The sequence below is a fragment of the Falco biarmicus genome, chromosome 11, assembly GCF_023638135.1.
Source record: "Falco biarmicus isolate bFalBia1 chromosome 11, bFalBia1.pri, whole genome shotgun sequence".
Lineage (NCBI taxonomy): Eukaryota > Metazoa > Chordata > Aves > Falconiformes > Falconidae > Falco > Falco biarmicus.
Window position 1 is genome coordinate 29,232,407 of NC_079298.1, and position 19,485 is coordinate 29,251,891.

Sequence of the window (19,485 nt, forward strand, 5' to 3'; positions counted from 1 at the left end):
ATGTTATCTGTGTATTTTTGAAGAGTCAAATAGTTGGTTGATTTTCCTTTTATGGGACACTCCAAAGTGATGACGGTTGTTGTGTTTGACACATGTTCCAGCACAGCTAGACAAGAAGGAAATCTCTCCTCAGAGGGGAGACACTAGTCTTTGAAGCCATTTCAGTGTTTAGACCTTTCGACTTTTTTCATTTTAGTCCAGACCATATATTACATCAAAAATGCCACTCATGCTGGTCAGGCTGTGGGGGACCATCACATTCAAGAAGTTAATGGATTATTTTAACTAACGCCTCAGAAATAACTAGAAGTTTCTTGGTAGGAGGAAGAGGTTGGATTTCTATCCCCAAAAAGATGACTAAGTTTTCAAAAAATGCTAGAACTCTCACTAACAACAACAGAATTGGAGACTTTCTGAAATGTCAGGTTTATCACCTGAGGGATCTGAACTCAGTGGTCACATTTGAAAACCCTGATCTTTCACCTTCTGAGCTTTATTTGACCAAATTGCACATAAAAACATCGGGAAGACATTCAATACCAGTAATTATTTATGCAAAATTTCATTCTCTTATTTTTACTAGAATTTTTCATTTCCTTGTAAGGTATGCTCTGATTCCATATTTCCTTTCTGTTTAAGACTTTGCAAAACCCTCTAAGTGAGCAGAAGCCCTCAAAGTTGTAGCATTTTCATTGTTTTCATCTCTCATAAAAAAGACGACTGATCCTGTGAAGTACTGAGCACCCCTGGCCCACACAAAAGCAAAGAAAGAAGCAAAGCTCAGGAGCACTTAGCATCTTGCAAAATCAATCCCATATTCTTATGTGTTAAAAATAAACAAGTAGTTTCATTAACGAATCTCAGTGAAAATGCTGATTAGTCTGAGACCATCAACCAGTTATTCTTTGTTTACTTTGAGAGAAGCCTATGGTACATAATCAACATCTTTGTGTCATCAACTGAAAGTTTTCACAAGAGGTAAAGGCAAATCCACTTTTGCTTGCTGAATTGTCCCTTCACTGCTATTAAGCTTTGAACACATAAGAACCAGTAAAACAACTATGACAAAGCACACACAAGCAAGTACTCACCAGCATTTTGGATTCTGAAATTCACAGGTTTGCAGTTAATGACAAAATATACTGATGCATAACATGAAAGATTCAATACATGGGAGGGGGGACACTAACCAGCGGTGCAAGCAGCAGCAGAAATATTAAACAATAAATGATGGTAACAATGAAAGTCAGTTGGCTCTGAAAAATTCAGTAAAACAAGGCAATGATGACACATTTTATGTATGTGTGAAGCAGAAAAGGTAAATGACACTTGAAACAAATAAACGCAGCCAAGAAAACCAAACAGCTTGGATTAACTTGCACATGCCATTATCCATTCTCTGTTAGGTGCCTACCTGATTTCCCACTGCACTTTTGTTAACCTGACTGCTTCTTTGTTGGGCACTAAGGGAAGCAGAGGAAAAGAGTTATACTGAAGAAACTTGAACTAGAGCCAGTTCCGGAGGAATAGATTTTTAGCAGTAATAGTTACTTCTGATTCCAGCACAGAAAGCTAGAGTAACAAAGAAACACAGCAAAATCATTGCATATATGTGCATATTTCAACTACTTTTTCTTCCAGTATAGGAACGCCTGCTTAGGACAGAAGGGACAGCCGATAGCTCCCACTAATCATCTCCTTTGTAACAAAATCCTACTTGGATTGGTAAAGGTTACTAAAAGCACAGAGAAAATACGGCTCATGTGGGTAACGTTGGAAACATTAGCCTCTATAAATATTCAACTGAGACAAAAAGCATGCTTTTTCTGTTATTTAGTGCAGTACAACAAAATCCTCCCCTGCTGGAGGCTCCTTAATAGCTTTGCCTTGACAGTTTGTTTTGGATATTATTCTAATACTTATATGCACTTTGAGGGTGTAAATATAACCAATGGATGAAGCTGTCACAAAGCTGGTTCAAAAAGCTGGAATCACATAAGAATAGAGCTTATTTAAAATCAAACAATATTTAAAATACTTTGCTCAATTCTTGAACTCTAGTAATCCCAGTTCCTGAAAGAAAACACACTCCTTTCTCAAAACCATGCAAGTTTCCATTAATTCTAAAAGCATTTGCATTATGCGGTGGTTTGTAAATGTTAGGCCACAAAATTAAAATATTGCTGGAAAGAGGAAGAAAAGTGTTCAGAGAGCAGGCTTTGGCTACTCAACCACCAGAGTGGCCACTGGTGACAGGAAGGGGTTTTTTGGATCAGACTATACCATTCCACCAGGCATTGATATTAGGTCAGCTACAAACACTACTCTGAAAGAGTAAGAAAGAAAGAAATATGGGCTTGGATCACAGCCTATGGACCAATCCTGCAACTGTTTTGTGCGCAGCTGCTGTTCCAAAGAATTGCTGAATCACCAGACTCAATCCTGTCCCAATCCTGATCCTGCCCTTTGAACCACACTCTGTCAAACCAGCAGTCCACAGGCTGCCTGTGAGAAGATCCACAAGGATGTTTATTCCGTGTGCCTATTCACTGGGCTGAGCTCTCAATCATCCAGATCCTTTTGACCAAATAACACTGTGTCTTTCTGGTGCATTGTCTGACTTGCATAAGCTTTGGTGCATAAATTATGATTACATAACATGCACACAGAAAACACAGCACCAACCCCTTACCAATTCAGATTTGTTGTTCGAGAAACACACATGAGATGGTTTTAGGAAACCTAATTGACATTCTTTTTTGTTTCGTTTGGGGTTTTGGGGGTTTAATTTTATTTTATGACCTTAGGACAGCTAATCAGACCACTAACATCATACTGAGAAACCTATGCCTTTTAGAAATAACCCAACAATTGGTCCTCTATTTATTGTTCTAAATGCAAATTACTCTCTACATAGATTGAAGCATGTAGTTGTGTCTGAGTTACACCAACTAGAAACAAAACCAATCCCAACATTTAACAACTCATTCCACTAAATGCGAAAACATTAACATTCTAAGATTTCACAACTTCATAACTACACAAAGTTGTTCTAAACACTGGCATTCTTAAATCCTTCTCAAGTCAAATCACATCAGCTGTGCCTGCCTTAGGCCCTGCAATGCTGCAAGGTAGTTTGGAGTATCTTGTGCTTTCATTATTATGAACAAGGTTCACAGGACTTGGACTGATAAAACACTGCAGACACGAGACAACTGGCTAGAAGACTCAGCAAAAGAAAGGAAACACTATGGAATCTGGGGAATCTATAGTCCAGGATATTTATATACTACAGAAGCCCATATGCTACCCAAGAATTATTTCATTTTCTGGTTCTAACATAATTGCTATAACAATATGATTATAGTTTAAAATATGTATTTTCTACTTTTAAGCTCATAATATATTTTACAGTTTAAATTGTTCTTAGTTATGCAAGTTTTCTCTTCCAGTTGAGCAGAAGTCAACAAAGATACTCCCCATCAGTTTCAACCTACACAAACACTTGCTTAAACTTATCAGTGAACTTAAGCGAAGAGCTACTTGTTATCTGCTTATACCCTGTGCACAGCAGCTGGGGATTTCTAGATCTCAAGTGGCAAAAGAGGAAGGAGCTTCCCCAAGAAACTGAACTTGGTCATTGCAATTCCTTAGAAAAAGCAGAGCAGCGAGGACCACAGACTTAACTATGGGCCCCAGCAGCAGCATCTATGAGGGGGATTTTTCCAAGGCAAAGACATACTGAAATAGCTCCAGATATACCTGGCACTCCAGAATCAGAGTCTATGAAACATGGAAGGTTCCAACTTGACACAAAGAAAAATATTTTCACAGTGAGGAAAGGCAAGCTGCATAGAGAGGCTGCAGAATCTCCAGTTTTGGAAGTTTTCCAGATCTGATTGCACAAAGCCCTGAGCAACCTGGTCTGACCTCAGCATTGACCCTCCTCTGAGCAGGAGGCTGGACTATGTGACTTCCCAAGGCCACAACACATGCCACGAATATATATGGAGTGTTTTTAGCAGGCTTTTTCCTGTCAGAAAAGGATGAAAAGTAGCAAATAGCAGGCAGGTTGTTATCTTGACCTCTGGAAGGCCAGCTACCATTCCTACAACATCCTGCCATTTGTCAAGAGAACTGATAAAGTTATCTAGGACCTGCAAACAATTCTAGAGAAAGTTGCTCAAACCAAACACATCAACAGTACCCAGCTTTGCCTTCTCCCCTCTCAGCTTACTGAACTCCATGTTTTAAACCTTCAAGGCACGCTGCCAAAGATGTAGACCTTCCTTCACAGCGTGAATAGGCCATAGCATAATACATACTGCGATGCCAAACTCTGTTGCCAGCATCCCACATGGATGAAACCTGTTGGATTCCAAACACTATTATGGCAAATATGGCATGAATATGACTGAAGGAACATTTATTCTTCAAAGAGTGAAGACATGTTTAATGTTTTTACTAGTGTCAAAGTGTTGGTATGAAGTCCCTGAGGCACAAATTGCTGGAAGCCGAGGGAGAACATTCTGGAGAATATTCTCACAGCCTCTTCAATTGAGTGAGGAGAACGTCATACCAGGCCCTGCAGGGCACTCTGCTACTATTATTCTCTACAGCCAAACAGCAGGCACACTCACAATTCAGTGACATCCATTACTCTGAGCAACACTATTTCACATGGAATCACAGCTCCCAAAATATGCGTTAGCAACAATGTGGAAAGACCACCAATACTATACATTTCTGTGGTCCTAAAATGGATACAGTGAAGGCTTCGGCTTGCCAAAGCTGCTTCCTGAGACTATGTGATTCCAGACCAAGGCATAAGCTTCAGCTTCAGTGAAACCAGGCTTGTGAACTGGGATAAAGAATCCCCTAAAAGCAGGACATAGTTCAACACTGTATAATGAGAAAGAACATGCTCCTCTGTGTTTGGGACTTTGCAGCTTGCATCTTCACTGTCACACTTCAGGACTTGTGTTTTGAACTCAGTTGAAAAAAAAAAACCCAAACAACAAATAAAACCCAAACTACCAAGATTGACAGTGTCATTGTATCACAGTTTCTATATACATACTTTGCAAAGCCAATGAAGTCTTCATGGTTGGTGTTGATGTAAGAAACCTGGATATCAATCAGCAGCAGCACCTATTAGGGGAGACAGGAGAGAAAAAAAAGGATGGGTAAGGTCGAGGGAGAGATTGAGGAAAAGGAAGGGAGAAAAGAACAGAACTTTTGAGTCTTCTGCATTATTGAATATTGCTTTCAATCGTTCAAGCCAAAAGCAACAATATTTTCTAAATCCCACCACTTCTGTTTGTGTGCTTGAGACTACAGAACAGCTACTCCCTCTTCCTATTTTTTTCCTGACAGACCTCATTTTTCACTATCTTGGCCCTTGTTCACTTCATCAAGATCAATCACACATGGCCAGAGAGAATTTAATAACATATAACATTGACTCTAGCTCTACATTTTGCAAGTTAAGCAAAATTCTGTCTACTTGTAGCATTCCAGCCAAGCCAGCAAGGAACCTGAACCTTAAATCTAAAATCAGAAGTCATAGGTAAGTTAGCCCTGGCCCAGAAACCATATAGCACAGGTACGAGACAGCCATTCTGGTGTACACATCTGGCCCGAAAGGTGGGTTAGTCAATGAAATAACAGAATGAATGGTTTGTGTACTTACCACTTGCCAGTCCTTCAATAGCCCGGAGACGGAATATGACTTAAACTTGATAATCTAACTTGGCAAAGAACTTGCTAAGGTATTAAAGAAAGCTCATCCCACCCTTAAACAGCTTCTTGAACATGTGTGAGACTGCCCTTTGCCCCCGTCTATTCAGACTTCCAGTTATCAGCAAGAGGCAAGGAAAAAAACTATTGCTCCCAAATGGTAGCATTTAATCTCTTCAAAGTATTTCTGCACAGCTCCTCAAACACAGCATCACTCCCAAAATCTTCACAATTTCCAGAAGATACTAGGTGTCTCACTCAGAGCAAATGATAGTAAGGATTTGGGTCTAGCTCTTACCACTGAATATATCCTCACTAATGTTTTGATTTAGTAACGATAACTGCTAACAGCATAAATAATGATGTGAATATGTGACAATAACCTATTTGACCAATTCTTGGCATTTACAGAAAGCTGGTATTTTATACTTTGTTCTGGGAAGTTGCCAGGTATGTGTACACAATGAAGAATGGGATAATATTTAAAAAAATACTCAATAATTCTAAGTAAATTGTATCTTTTTCCAAATTTTGAAATAACCAAGTGTGCTAACTAGAACTCCCTGCAAGAACAAGCCTAGCAAAATACAGTTTTAAAAAATAACTTTAAAGACTACATTCACAGCACAGATTAAAGGAAAAGAAGCAGAACATGCTGTACAGCTCCCTAGCTCATACAGGGACAGGAATAGAGAGCCAGGAGTCCAAAACAACTTAGGAGCTCTGCCTTCTTCCCCAAATATTCCTACTGTCACACTCTGCACTCTCTAGACAGTAATTCCTGTTTCCACTTCCAGTGGATTTTCTCACATGTAATCTAAGCTTTGAGGTTTCCTAGATTGGGAGTGCTTAGCTGGGTGATAAATGTTCTGAACAAGTTTCTCTGAAATTAATTTAAAAAAAAACAAACAACTTGAAGGAAAGCTCGTCACTCCCACAACAGTCCCATACAATTGCTTGTGGGCCTCACTGCAATTACAACATTGGATGGGTATGCTAAAAAAAAAAAAAAAAAAGGGAAAAAGTAGAAAAAAGGCTGGATATTTCTGTGTGCATTTGTTTAATCATTAATTGATTTCCCACAAACAGCTGTTGTGGTACAGCTAAGAAGATGGCACACTGTGGCACAGGAACAAGCCAACGCTACTTTAAGCCATCAATCCTAATCTTGAAAGACCAGATTAGCATTTTCTGTAACTATTGCAGTCCCTTCTGTCAAAGCTCAGTGGTGGAGGAACAATTTCTTTTCCCCTCTGAAACACGCAGCCTACCAGGGCAAAAAAATAAAAAAAAAAAAAAAAAAAGAAAAAAAGGAAAAAAAGAAGAAAAATCTTTCATTGTCTTACTGTACTTTGTACACAAGAACTTTCCTCCTTCACACACTTCCTCAAACTGTTAGATCTCCTATTCATTCTCACCTGATCCTTGGTCTTCTCTTCTCTTTCACGAATGTAGCCAGCAACAATTCTTTCTGTTTCCTCACACAACCTTGGATATGTTGCTAACTGAAAAGCAAAATTAACAGAAATTTACACCTGCAGGGAGGCTTCAGCAGAATATAAACAGGGGAGCCTCCAGCTTTCTTCTTTGGAAGTAGGTAATTATTATAAATGCTTGGGCTAAACGTTAACTACACTGCAAAGCACATCTTACTTGCTATTAATGGTCATTTTCCAGAGAAACTGGAGAGACTTAAACCCTTGGATGGTTCCTGTGTTTTTGCTCCAAGGAACATTGAGGAAAAGACACTCTGGACATATGAACCACAGTTTATCAGCCTTGGGGTGAGGTTTCTCCATGCCTTTCATAATTCCAGAGTGGTGCTTTAAATAATCTCCAAGTTTCTTGTTCTTTGAAGGCTCCACCTTGTGGCAGTATCTTTACATCTCAGTAACAATACTTAAAACCAGCAAAATACAAAAGTAAATTTGGCCAATAGCGCTTGGAAAAGAATCTGCATAATTCATTCAATTGACATATTTTCCGAACTTTGAAAGAAGTGAAAAACACTGGAAACTCCACTCAAAATATTGCAGTGAGTCCACTTCTCTATGATCTTTGTCAAAAAGACTGTCACCCTTTCCTATTTTAAGAAATAACTCCTTTATCTGCTCATCGGTACAAAAAAATTTGCATTATTTGGAAAAACGCAAAGGATGTGACAGGATATTTTCAACAATGCCAGCATACCTGTGCTTACATCCCAGAACTGCTCCTGTACTTGCTATTATTTGGGTACCCTGCACTCTGAGATGGTGGGAAAGACAGATGAGCAGAAGGTGACTCCATAAAAGTAGCCAGTTAGTTAAGGAGTCTACAAGAGTCAATGGGATCTTCTAGAATACCACAGAGTAATGGGAGAAAAGAGAACTGAAAATCAGCAATTGTTAGTTGTCAATGCTCCAGACAAGCCAGTCACAGTATTTACAGATGACAACTTCCCTACAAAGGAAGGTGAAAAGCATGAGGAAAAAAAAGCTTCATATTAATGTATCTGACATGTTTCCTTAGCCACAGCTGGGGGATGTGAAGTTTGAGGTTTATTCTAAGAGTATATGCCAACCCAAGCACACACTTCAGGAAAACCACTCCCAAATACTCATAGTAATGCTATGTTTAGTTTTGATGAACTTATCTCTTAATTCATTACACTTGCAGGATCTTGATTTTCACATCAGGAAGATCAATGCTCAGCAGTTCTTCCCACTTGAATGTTCAACATTTCTGTGTAGCAAGCTCATCCATCAACACTGACACAAGGATGTACAAATATGAGGGAGATTAAGTCTTCCTACCTTTCCACTTCTAACTTCTCGACAGCTGGAGATCAGACATTTTGGGGTTGTGTATGCAATAAGCAGAAGAAAAGTTGTGGACCTACTACACTGCAAAGAACTGCGGTGCTACCCGGTAAAGTTTCAACATAGAAAAAGCAATTTTCTCTCCTTGATAGGTGCCTCTGAACACATTTAAGGCCTTTACTCTAGAAAAGCTTCACTGTTCCTTCCACTTATTAGCATTAGAAAAGAAAACTTAAAAGTATATTTTTTTTGTTGATTTACACATCCATGGAATTGCTGCCTACATTCCATTTTCAGTACCAATGTCAACATGTTTATGAAAAGAAAACTGGGGGCAACTCTTGACTCCAAAAAACTCCATTCATAAGGTGTATATATATATATATATACACACACACACACACAAAACAAAGGAATAAAATACTCGAACATTTCCAGCATTAAATTGTTTTGCAGAAGTCATAATTACTTTAGAGAGTCTTACTCTGTACATGAAGTGACTAGATCAAAAAACTCTTATAATACTGTAAAATGCAAGACAGGCTTTGTATTATCTATGATACCATTACATTATATTTACATTACCAGATCTATCTGCAAGTTACCTTTTTAGTGCACTTCTTGACAGTATTGATTAATTCTTGCATCACCAGGTCCACACTTTTTAAGCAAGGTCCTTTCAGCTTGACTATTTGTTTTTTAACAATGGCTTCAAATGCCATATCTGGAGTAAACAAACCTGTTCTGTGGACACAGAAGAATATGTAAGACAGTAACAAAAACATTATGCAAGGAAGTTTTTTTGTTTTTTTTACTTGAATTGCTCATATTTTCATTTTCAGAGGCTTAGAGTTGAGTAGTAACAAACCCTACACGGACTTCCACAGAAGTAAATTTGCTCCTTTCTCTAAAAAAAATATGTAATTCTAAGAATATTAAAGTAGAAATATGTCCTACTCCTTGAAGATGACTGCAAGAACTCTAAAGAGTACTGATATAATGCAGTAAAGCCTCTTCAGCAGTGCATCAAACCTTAGCAAAGGAATGAATGGCAGCTGCAGCACTCCATGCACAATCACTTGCATGGCAAACCCGTAAGAATCCTATAGCTGCATTTTTCACTCGCAACAGGAGATGTGCTTCTGTTACATAGGTTCATATACCCTGCAGTGACCAACGGTGAAATTCTCCATATGGGACTGTGAGTAACAGACTCCTCACAAGAACCACTTCTAAACAAATAGACCTTACTTCTCTTTCAAACACTCCTTGCAAAGGTCTATCTTGGTAGATAAATTATATTAAAAAAAAGCAAACTATAAAAACATGCCCAAATCTATCAGTTCACTACTTAAAATTGCTCATCAAGACACTTCAATAAGGCCAGAAAAGTTCACATACTGCACCACAGCTACTACAGTCAACCATTTGAGAATTTACTGTATAAGTAACACAAAGAACATATTCCAAAACACTAAGGACAACAAAGCCAGTAAGCAATGCTTTCAAAAGATATTACATACTCACAAGTGGGTAGGAGGATATGGATGGGGGATCCCTACAAAACAAAACAAAAAAACACCCAAACACAGAAGAACCACCCAAGATTTTTGGAATCTGTTCCACTGTCAAAAGAACAAAAAACGGGTATGCATGCGATAAGGTGTCCCTCCAAAATAAACTGATCATTCCAAAGTGAAATAATTAGGTCATTCCAAACCCCAAATACATCCTCTTCCCAAACCGAATAATATACTGCAGAGATATCCACAAGGTGAAACCTCAGCCAGCTTGCTTGTATATCTGTCATGTCACAAAACGGTTGAGAATAAAGGAGAGTAAGATAGTACAAAAAGTCTGCTACAATACAAGCTGAAAGTCTTTTTCCCATATCAAGACACAAGTTTTCCTTCTAAAACTTATGACTTTTTAGGAATACAAGTTTAACACAACTGCAGACACTACCAGAAAAAAAGTCATTGATTTTCTCTGAAAAATAATTTTCCAGCATTTCCAGGTAAATTAAACCTCTTTGGGCAAACCAACTGTTTGGCCCAAAATAGCGACCTGAAAAACTCTTTCCACGGAAGTGTAAAGGAATGGAAGAAAAAAAAAACAAACCACAATAGTCAGCGGCTGAGAGCAGTGCATTAGTAACATGGTCTAGCAGTCAACAGCCAGCGTCTCCACAGCATAAAAAAAGCACACCAGTCTGTCATGTGACTGGGCTTGAAAACACAGGAACACTTGCCTGATACCATGTATGTTCTTGATGGCATAACTTATTTCTCTCCGCAGTTCCTTCTCATTGAATTCCATCTAAAGGAACAAAAGTATATGAGATCATCTTAGGTGAAGGTTTTAATAAAACACCAAATATTACCTCTCCCAATATAACTGGAAGACAGGCAAATTCAACTGGCAAAATATTCATTTCTAATTACACTAAACAAAGCATAAGTATTTTAGAACACTTCAACACTAAGGATACAGGCAGCAGTAAGGACTGTTTAAAACTGTGTACCCTTCCATTCCACATATACCAACAGCTGGAATGATTTTGTAGAGTCAATAGAGTAAGCCAGAAACAGTATTTGGAAAGTTGCAACTTTTTTGGTTTTTTTAAGCCTGGTTTCCTAAAGTGGTGCAACTTCTGTGATTATGGTCTATTTATCCTCCCCTTCCCATCCTACTGTTTTTCAACCAAATTTAAGAAAGGAGTGACCTCAGTTTTTAATTTATAAAGCTTTTCTTTCATTTTCTTGAAAGCCAGCTGGCTGAACAATAAGTTACGTGTTGTCTCAAATGAAACGGGTCATCACCTAAGCCCAACTGTCATCTGTTTTGTTGGACTGCTGCCACTTGACCCACCTCACTGAACCCTCGGAACCAGCCACAACCCTGAATGGCTCTTACCCAACTGAAAGTTAGGGGATGTCAAGGAAGTTGAACAGGTAGAAACCAAGCTATGGAAAAGTGTAAAAAAAATGGAGACTCGAGATACAGTAAAGTTGATGGTGAGGGAAAGCTGACATCACTGCAGCGACAGAAAAAAAATATCAAAGAACATGTAACATTCATGCACATCTCATGTACTTATTCAGTGGTGTTCCCCAGGGTCAGCACTGGGTCCTGTCTTGTTCAACTTATTTATCAATGACCTGGATGAAGGGGCAGAGGCACCTCAGCCGGGTGTCTGGGGATACGGCACCCGGAGGAGTGGCTGGAGCCCCAGGCGGCTGCGCTGCCGTTCAGCGAGACCAGGGCAGGGTGGAGAGCTGGGCGCAGAGGGACCCAGAGAAGTTCAGCCAAGGCGAGTGTGAGGCCCCGCGCCTGGCGGGGAGCAGCCCCATGCACCGGTACGTTCTGGGGGCTGGCCTGCTGGAAGGCAGCTCTGCGGGGAAGGGCCTGGGAGTGCTGGTGGGCAGCAAGTTGCCCATGGGCCAGCAGTGTGCCTGTGTGGGCCAGCAGGCCTGTGGGATCCTGGGGTGCGTGAGGAGGAGCGTGGCCAGTAGGTCGAGGGAGGTGAGCCTCCCACGCTGCTCTGCCCTGCTGAGGCCGCGCCTGGAGCGCTGTGTGCAGTGCTGGGCTCCCCAGTTCCAGACAGGGAACTGCTGGAGAGGGGCCAGCAAAGGCTACAAAGCTGATGAGGGGAGTGGAGCGTCTTCTGTATGAGGAAAGGCTGGGGGAGCCAGGCCTGTTTAGCCTCAAGAAGAGGAGGCTGAGGGGGGATCTTATCGATATCTACAAAGATCTTAAGAGCGAGTGCCAAGAGGACGAGGCAAGGCTCTGTTCACTGGTGCCCAGCGACAGGACAAGGGGCAATGAGCACAAACTGAGTAAGAGGAATAAGAGGAAGAGCTTCACCTTGAGGGTGACGGAACCCTGGCACTGGCTGCCCAGAGAAGCCATGGGGTCTCCTCTGGAGACGCTCAAACCTGCCTGGACGTGACTCTGTACAACCTGCTGGAGAAGACCCTGCTTTAGTGGGGGGTTGACTAGATGGTCTCCAGAGGTGCCTTCCAACCCTGACCATGCTGTCATTCTGTGAACACAGTGTAGGAAACCAGATTTCATTACCTAACACCCCATTGGGACTGTTACCCAAAGAATGGGTAAGCAAGAAGAGATGCATCAAAAGGAGAAATGTTATCTCAAAACACCAAATTTGCTTCTGCTCCACCTCCCACTATGAAAGCGTAGGGCTGAAAGCTGGCTTTGATTTAATGCACTGAATACACGAAGCAGAAAACGCAGAAAACAGCTATTTTCCATAACTCATTTTAATAGATACTAGCTACTTGAACACAACAACTTAATTCACCAACTGTGGTTTTGCCTGCCCCACCTAACCAGAAGGAAGACGCCATTTGTGACAAAACAATTAAAAAGCATGGAAAATAGTAAGACCTGGAAGTATAATTATATTTTAATTCCTACATTTCAGAATATAGGAATGTGTCAGTATTCAAAATGAAATGAAGCCAGATGTCTCAATTATAACTTCATGTAATTTTTTCCACAGTTAAGAGTATGTTCTTCCAGTCAGACCTTATCTTGGCTTTACTACTATCAGTATGAACATAAGAATACATAAATAAAACACAAAGCACACCAAGAAGATGGATAAATACCTTCACTAGTTCAAAAGGAAAACGTTCATGGAAAATACGATTGATTTTGGCACCTCCTGAAAGTTCTAGTGTATCAACCTGATCTCCTGATCCTTCGATTCTTTTTTCAAAGTCCACTGAAAACTGTTGTACCATCCTAAATTTCAAAAGGGGGGCGGGGGGAGGAAAAAAAACACAAAAAAACACACAAACAACCATTTAAGCATGTCAACTACCAAATCTTATTTCAGTACTATGTGACTACCAGTGCCTATTAAAACATATTTAGAAATTGGTAAGTGACTGTAACAATTCATTCAGTCAAGCTGCCAATCCATAAACCCCATATCTACATACACCCCCCTGCACCCCTACTCTCTCACATGACACAGCTTAGTATGTTATTTTCTCTCTTCATAAATGTATTCTAGAAAAAATACTTTTTTATTAAACTGTATATTAAAGTCAGCTACAAATACAGCAGGGTACCAGGCCACATTCATGTTTATTAATGATCACAAAATTGTAAATGCTACCATTATTCATTACATAAATCTTTAATTTTTTATTTATAGGACAAGAAAAAGTGATAAGTCTTTTTAGCAGGATTGAGCAAATAAAAGTTTAAGTTACGATACTTACTGTACTTTAATAGAAAAGCACATCCATATTTAGATTCTATTCCAGAAGCTGCAGAGATCAATAGGACAGACCACCACAAGGAAAAATCTTCAATCTTATGGCAAAAGGTACCATTTGCAGAGAGTTGACTTCTCCACAATGACCCTTTGATCGTTCTAATATCTTTCCAAAAGATACAGTCCAATAGTATGATGTGAATCAAGGCACTAAGCTGATCCAGTGTTGAAAAATTTGGAAGAGGTTGCTAAGGAACTTACTTTCCTGTGCCAAAAAGCTAGCCCAAGATGCAGTGCACGTCAATGTGGCAGCTGTCAGTACCACAAGCTCCAGCTTGGTTGTGCTTAGACTTCTGCAGCTGGAGCATTTACAAGAACACACAGGAGAATTCCTCCAGTTATGCAAGATTCATGGGTAGCTCCTTTTTTTTTTTTTTTTTTGGGGGGGGGGGGGAGGGGAGGGGAGGAGTTTAAGTATTTGAAATGACAGATTCTGCCAAAAAGTAACATTGCATATATCAACTGTACATAAACCTTAGATGATGGCTAGGTTAACAGAATTATAGAAAGAATCTAAGAGTAGGGCCCCAGACTTAATTTTTGAAGAGGACTGCAGAAACTTAAGATCATCTATGGGGTGAGGTGAGGCAGATTTTTTATTTTTTTCTTACATGCATTATGGAACTTGTTGTCAAGAATCGGAGAAAAGGGTTCTAGTTACATTACTTTCCACACTCCAAAAGACAAAGGGAAAGCAAGAGAATTTTTACTGACAAAAAAAGTCAATTTCTCCTATAGCACTCACTTAGAACAAAGGAATTACAAAAAACTACGCAGAGAAGTAGCAAGTAGGATGACCTAGGCTGAAATGGAATTAAATTCTTTTTCCTTTAGAACATGTTATAATAGTAGAACAAGCACAAGATACCAGCAACACCTAACAATTCATAACACTTCACATGTGTTTCTAGCAGTTAAGTCACGAAATACAGAGTGAAAAAACCCTCCTGTGTTGTACTGTCATGGAAGAGTCAAAGAGGATGTCCCTCTGTTTTTATTTTAACCAAAATATCTTTAGTCAAGTCATGAGGGACAGACTTATGTGTACTCTTTCAGACACAGGTGTTACAAAACCAAGAAATAAATCAGTCTTCAGCTGCCTCAAGAAAGAGTCATTAATTCAGGTGACCATTTTCTCTTCTGAATTCCAGACTTCTAATGAGAGAATGAATCCTGCCCAAAATGTACGTATTTTCACAGTCCAGTGTTATTACCATCTATCCCAGAGAACGAAAAAAGGCTGAAAACCTTTGAAATCAGAGCAGGAATGTGAAAATAGTCATATATGAGAGAAAGTACATTCTACATCTCTCTTTTTCTTCCTTTAGATGCTTCCCCTTCTTTGAAACAAATTTTAATTGCATATTAATAGAAAAAGTGGCTGCAGAGGGCTATAATTAAAAAAAAGGGGGGGGAGGGGGGAAAAGAGAAAGAGAGAGAGAAAATGGTAGACCTTTCAGGTGAAAAGGTACACAATACTGAGTATCACGCATCCCTGGAAACAGACCAAGTGAGGAAGTTGCATGAAGCAAAGCAGCAGATGCTAACTGGGCTTCAACTTGAAATGTCGGCACTGCTCTTTTTCCTTAAAACTAAAATCACTATAAAGAAAGGGCTCTGATTCCACTTTCACTTGATCCAAAGTCCAATAAACAGTCATCTCTGTTCTATCACTTCAAAATAGTGTTATCAAAGTCTCAGACAGACTTATTTTGTGGATGAGACAAACTGGACAGTGACTTCAGCAGTGAAAAAAGCTTTCTACTTTAGGACTTATGACAATAATGTAGCTCCAGAAATCATTGCAATTCCTCTGACAACAACAGTATTCAATCCATGACTCCTTGAGCCCAAAAGGGTCAACATCTGCCATGTCAGTACAGTGGAATAAAAGCCATATCACGACAGTCACCAACAGTAAGTGCCTAGGAGAAAAGAGCAAGTACACAGTAATATTTCTCCAGAATACTCTCTTGGCCTCAACACATTGCTGTTCATGGATTCCATACAGCAGGAATTTGTCTTTGTACATACCAACCTTAAATGTCTTCCCCATCCCAAGAATTTGCCTAGCTACTTTCTGAAAGCACACAAATTTTTAGTATCAGCTCCTGCAGCAAACAGCTTGGTGGCTTCGGTGCACATCACATGAAGGACTACCATCTATGATTAATTTTGATCTTGTGATCCTCACTTCTTTTGGAGAGGCAAGTTTTTGTATTGGAAAAAAAAGCATCCCCTATTCTCCTTTCAGACTCCTCATCTTACACTTCTAACACAATCTCCGTCACTTGCTTGACATCATCTTTTTGGCAAGCTGAAGAATGCATCTATACAGTCAGAAGCAGGTTCCTACCTTGATCATCTATGTTGCCCATCTTTTCCTGCTCTGCTTTCTCTCTTTTCTAGGATTACTAAAATTAATTTAGGGAAAACTCTGCTGAAATTGTGAAGTAAATAAAGTGTTTTGGAACATCAAGCACAGAATTCTTTGGAGTTTGCATATAGAATCCTTAACTGTATCCTAATCTTTAAATTTAAACCAATCAGAAAAAAAAACATCCCAAACCCAACAAACCCAAACAAAGTTGAAAAGCAGACAAAAGACTAGGCACTCACTGCAACAGGGCTTTTGTTTTTCTGGTTGGATCTTCTGGTCTGAAGTTTTTGTATACCTCTACTTCATGTTCTATAGAAAGCAGCTGGCTCTGGAGTTTGCTTCTGAAGGCTGGCAGGGTATCCCGAATATGATTGGTAAGTTGCTAAAAAGCAAATAAAAGTCCTTTTATACTGTTAATAAAGATGAAAGCAGGAGCAAAACCATTTCCTTCTGACTGCCAAGCATATGAAGCCATGACCTGTACTAGATTACCAGTGTAGTTCCTTTTGATCTTTGAAGCAATGGAGACTGTTAAAGAACAATACAATATCCCTTTTGCATACACATCATAAGGAAGCTTGAAAAAATCCTAAGGCATCCTCTCACTCACTGAGCTCTGTTACTACATACTTGTTTGGTTACACAAAAATATTATGCATATTACATATGTAATTTGAAATGACCTCTCATCACCCAGCACTGACACTACCACTCCCTGGTTTTCCTCAGGCTGTTTTCCCCAGTTCTCCATATACTTGTTCAGCATGACAACTCCTCTACCTTACAGCCACAAGGCAATGTGGGACAAGGAAGAGATTCTGAGCATCCACAGCCCCTTGAGAACAGAGATGGAGAGAAGTGTAGACATACAGAGTACCTACTTTGCGCTCTCCGACCATTGGGAAAAAATCTCCTACACATGATTCCTGTTCCCTTGTACAAAGCACACTAAAGGGAAGAGATTTTGCCCTCATATTCACGATTACAGAACTTTGTTTTCTAAACACTCAACTTTTGGCTGAAAAACGTTTTACCACTCAAGACTATCAATTTTTATTTCAAAAAACATACCTAGAAGTACTGGAAAATAAATTGAAGGAGAGTAGAAAAAAGGCTTACCTCACTTTTACATATATATGTTGCAATGTGTTTGGACAGCACTATCAATGTCTTACCTCTGCCATAAATTTCTCATGCCTTGTACCCATTCCTTGATTAAAACCAAAGTGGACTTCTTGCACTATAATGCAAACCCTCTTCCCAACCCCAATCAGACAAGCTATGAATTAAGAACGTTATATACCAAAATATGTAAAATCAAAATAAAAAGTTATTCAGCAGACTGACAGGCACAAATTCAAAAGCTGGCATTTCCCTGGAGCACCACCTTGTGGATGCAGAGAAATTAAAATATTACCTGAAACCACAAACACTTATAGGTCCCTATTTTTAGGGACGAAACTTAAATAGATCTTCCCATATATAACACCCTACACATTGTAATAGCAACAGAAGACCAACAGTTTATACTGAAATAGGTAAATTTACAAAAAAGCTCACCAAAAAAGTTAATAGCACAAAGTGATGCAAGTCAGGACAGAAAGGACTGTCTAAAGGTATATGTCACTAATGCTTCAGTCTCAAAACTAAGACATGTGGATTGAACTTTCAAGATACAAAAAGAGGCAAAACGTCCTGAACAGACAAAATTGCAGGATACAAGTGAGTTCTTGCATCCTGCTGAAGGCTTTGGTTCTGAGGCACAAATAAATGGCATCAGCATTCTTTTTGAGCAAGTCCAGAGCATGCCATAACCCTGCTGTCAAGTTACAGCTGCTAAGTCACTGTGGCAAAAAATCAAACAGGCCAGCCACTCAGTTTCCTACTTTAATCCATAATTTTTCTGCTGTTTCCAGCTGCTGTTCAAAATGGACAAGGCCAGGCTGACCTGGTCTTCGTCTGCTCCAGACCAAAGGCTGCAATTTGACAGTGAACTGGAAAGAACGCTATCGAGTTTGACTTGTAGGAATGCCAAGAACACTGGTCAGCTGACAAAGTTTGTAACAAAAAAAAAAAAAATTATGGCATCACTAGCAATTTTAGAGAGGTAGGCATGACTTGATCTTGTCGTCTTCAAACTTGCTGATGCATCATCATTAGGGTCACATGCTGTTCAAGCTAAGGGATGGCACTATGAAAAGAGTAATACCCAAAGATACAAAATGGTGAAGGGAATTATATACTCCTCCAAGTCTGCTGTAGGCAGTGGCTTCATTAGGACAGTTGGATATGGGTTTCTCCTCCAGGTAACTGGGAAATAGACCTCTACTTCCTGCTGAAGGAAGCTGTGATCTGACATGGTTTGGCATGGACTCACAGAAATAAGCCAAGGGTCTGGTCAAAAATAAAGGTAGTGTGAATGAAGTGTTCCGATTACTGTATTTGTCATTTATATCATTAGAATACAGTACACTTTCTATCAAAAACTACAATAAAGTGTAGATTTTGAGGTTAAAGTACAGACACACAGAGAACACTCTGGATACATGACTTTTTAAAATGTCTTCCCCCCCAGTTTTCAAATTTGAATTCTAAATATCCTGTTAAACTAGAAGAAATGTGATAATTAAGGAACAGGATGGTATACTTCCAGGACTGGAGACAAATCTTATTTTTTACGTTCATATCCAATAGTCAAGAGAACAGGGGAGCGCAGAATTTTCAGTAAAAGTCCGAAACTATATCTCACAGTAAGTTTTCATATGCTACATGTAATATACAGTTTTGTTTATTACGTTGTGAAAATTAAAAAGGTTAAAAGCAGGAAAGAATAAGTGAGGTTCACTGACCAACATTCATGTTAATAAATATTTTATATTGGTCCTATTCCTACCATTATAAAAGCTGCCTTTCACCACAAAGGCTTCATGTTTTACCTGGTTTAGAACTTTCTGGAGATATGGTGTTCCCATCCGATCTGCCATGTGCCTATAAGCTGGGTGGGAAAGAAAGAATTTCCTTTCTGCTAGAAGAGCTGCCTTTATATCCTTCTTTCCATCAATGTCTTTCTGGCTTCTGTTTACAACACCAATATAACCTAAAAACAACACAAAACCAACGGGTAAGTCAATACAGCTATTGCCTGAACTACTGAACTCAGTTCAAACAAAACTTTCCAATTTAGGCATTTCAGATATTGTTTACAAGTAGTCTAATGACATTAGCAGTGTCTAACTGTTCATCCTGTTTATGTA

General features: G+C 39.4%; 1 protein-coding gene across 3 annotated transcripts in view; it reads right to left on the reverse strand.

Moving 5' to 3' along the window:
- The window catches only part of DNM3 (dynamin 3), a 187,063-nt gene that overhangs the window by 134,799 nt on the left and 32,779 nt on the right, over window positions 1-19,485 (reverse strand). For all 3 annotated transcript variants that reach the window (XM_056355522.1, XM_056355520.1, XM_056355519.1), the window contains exons 6-13: window positions 19,168-19,328; window positions 16,471-16,613; window positions 13,175-13,310; window positions 10,792-10,859; window positions 9,146-9,284; window positions 7,158-7,244; window positions 5,081-5,151; window positions 1,415-1,463 (exon numbers count right to left, since the gene is read on the reverse strand). In XM_056355522.1, coding sequence (XP_056211497.1) covers window positions 1,415-1,463; window positions 5,081-5,151; window positions 7,158-7,244; window positions 9,146-9,284; window positions 10,792-10,859; window positions 13,175-13,310; window positions 16,471-16,613; window positions 19,168-19,328 — 854 coding nt within the window. The remainder of the gene's footprint in view (window positions 1-1,414; window positions 1,464-5,080; window positions 5,152-7,157; window positions 7,245-9,145; window positions 9,285-10,791; window positions 10,860-13,174; window positions 13,311-16,470; window positions 16,614-19,167; window positions 19,329-19,485) is intronic.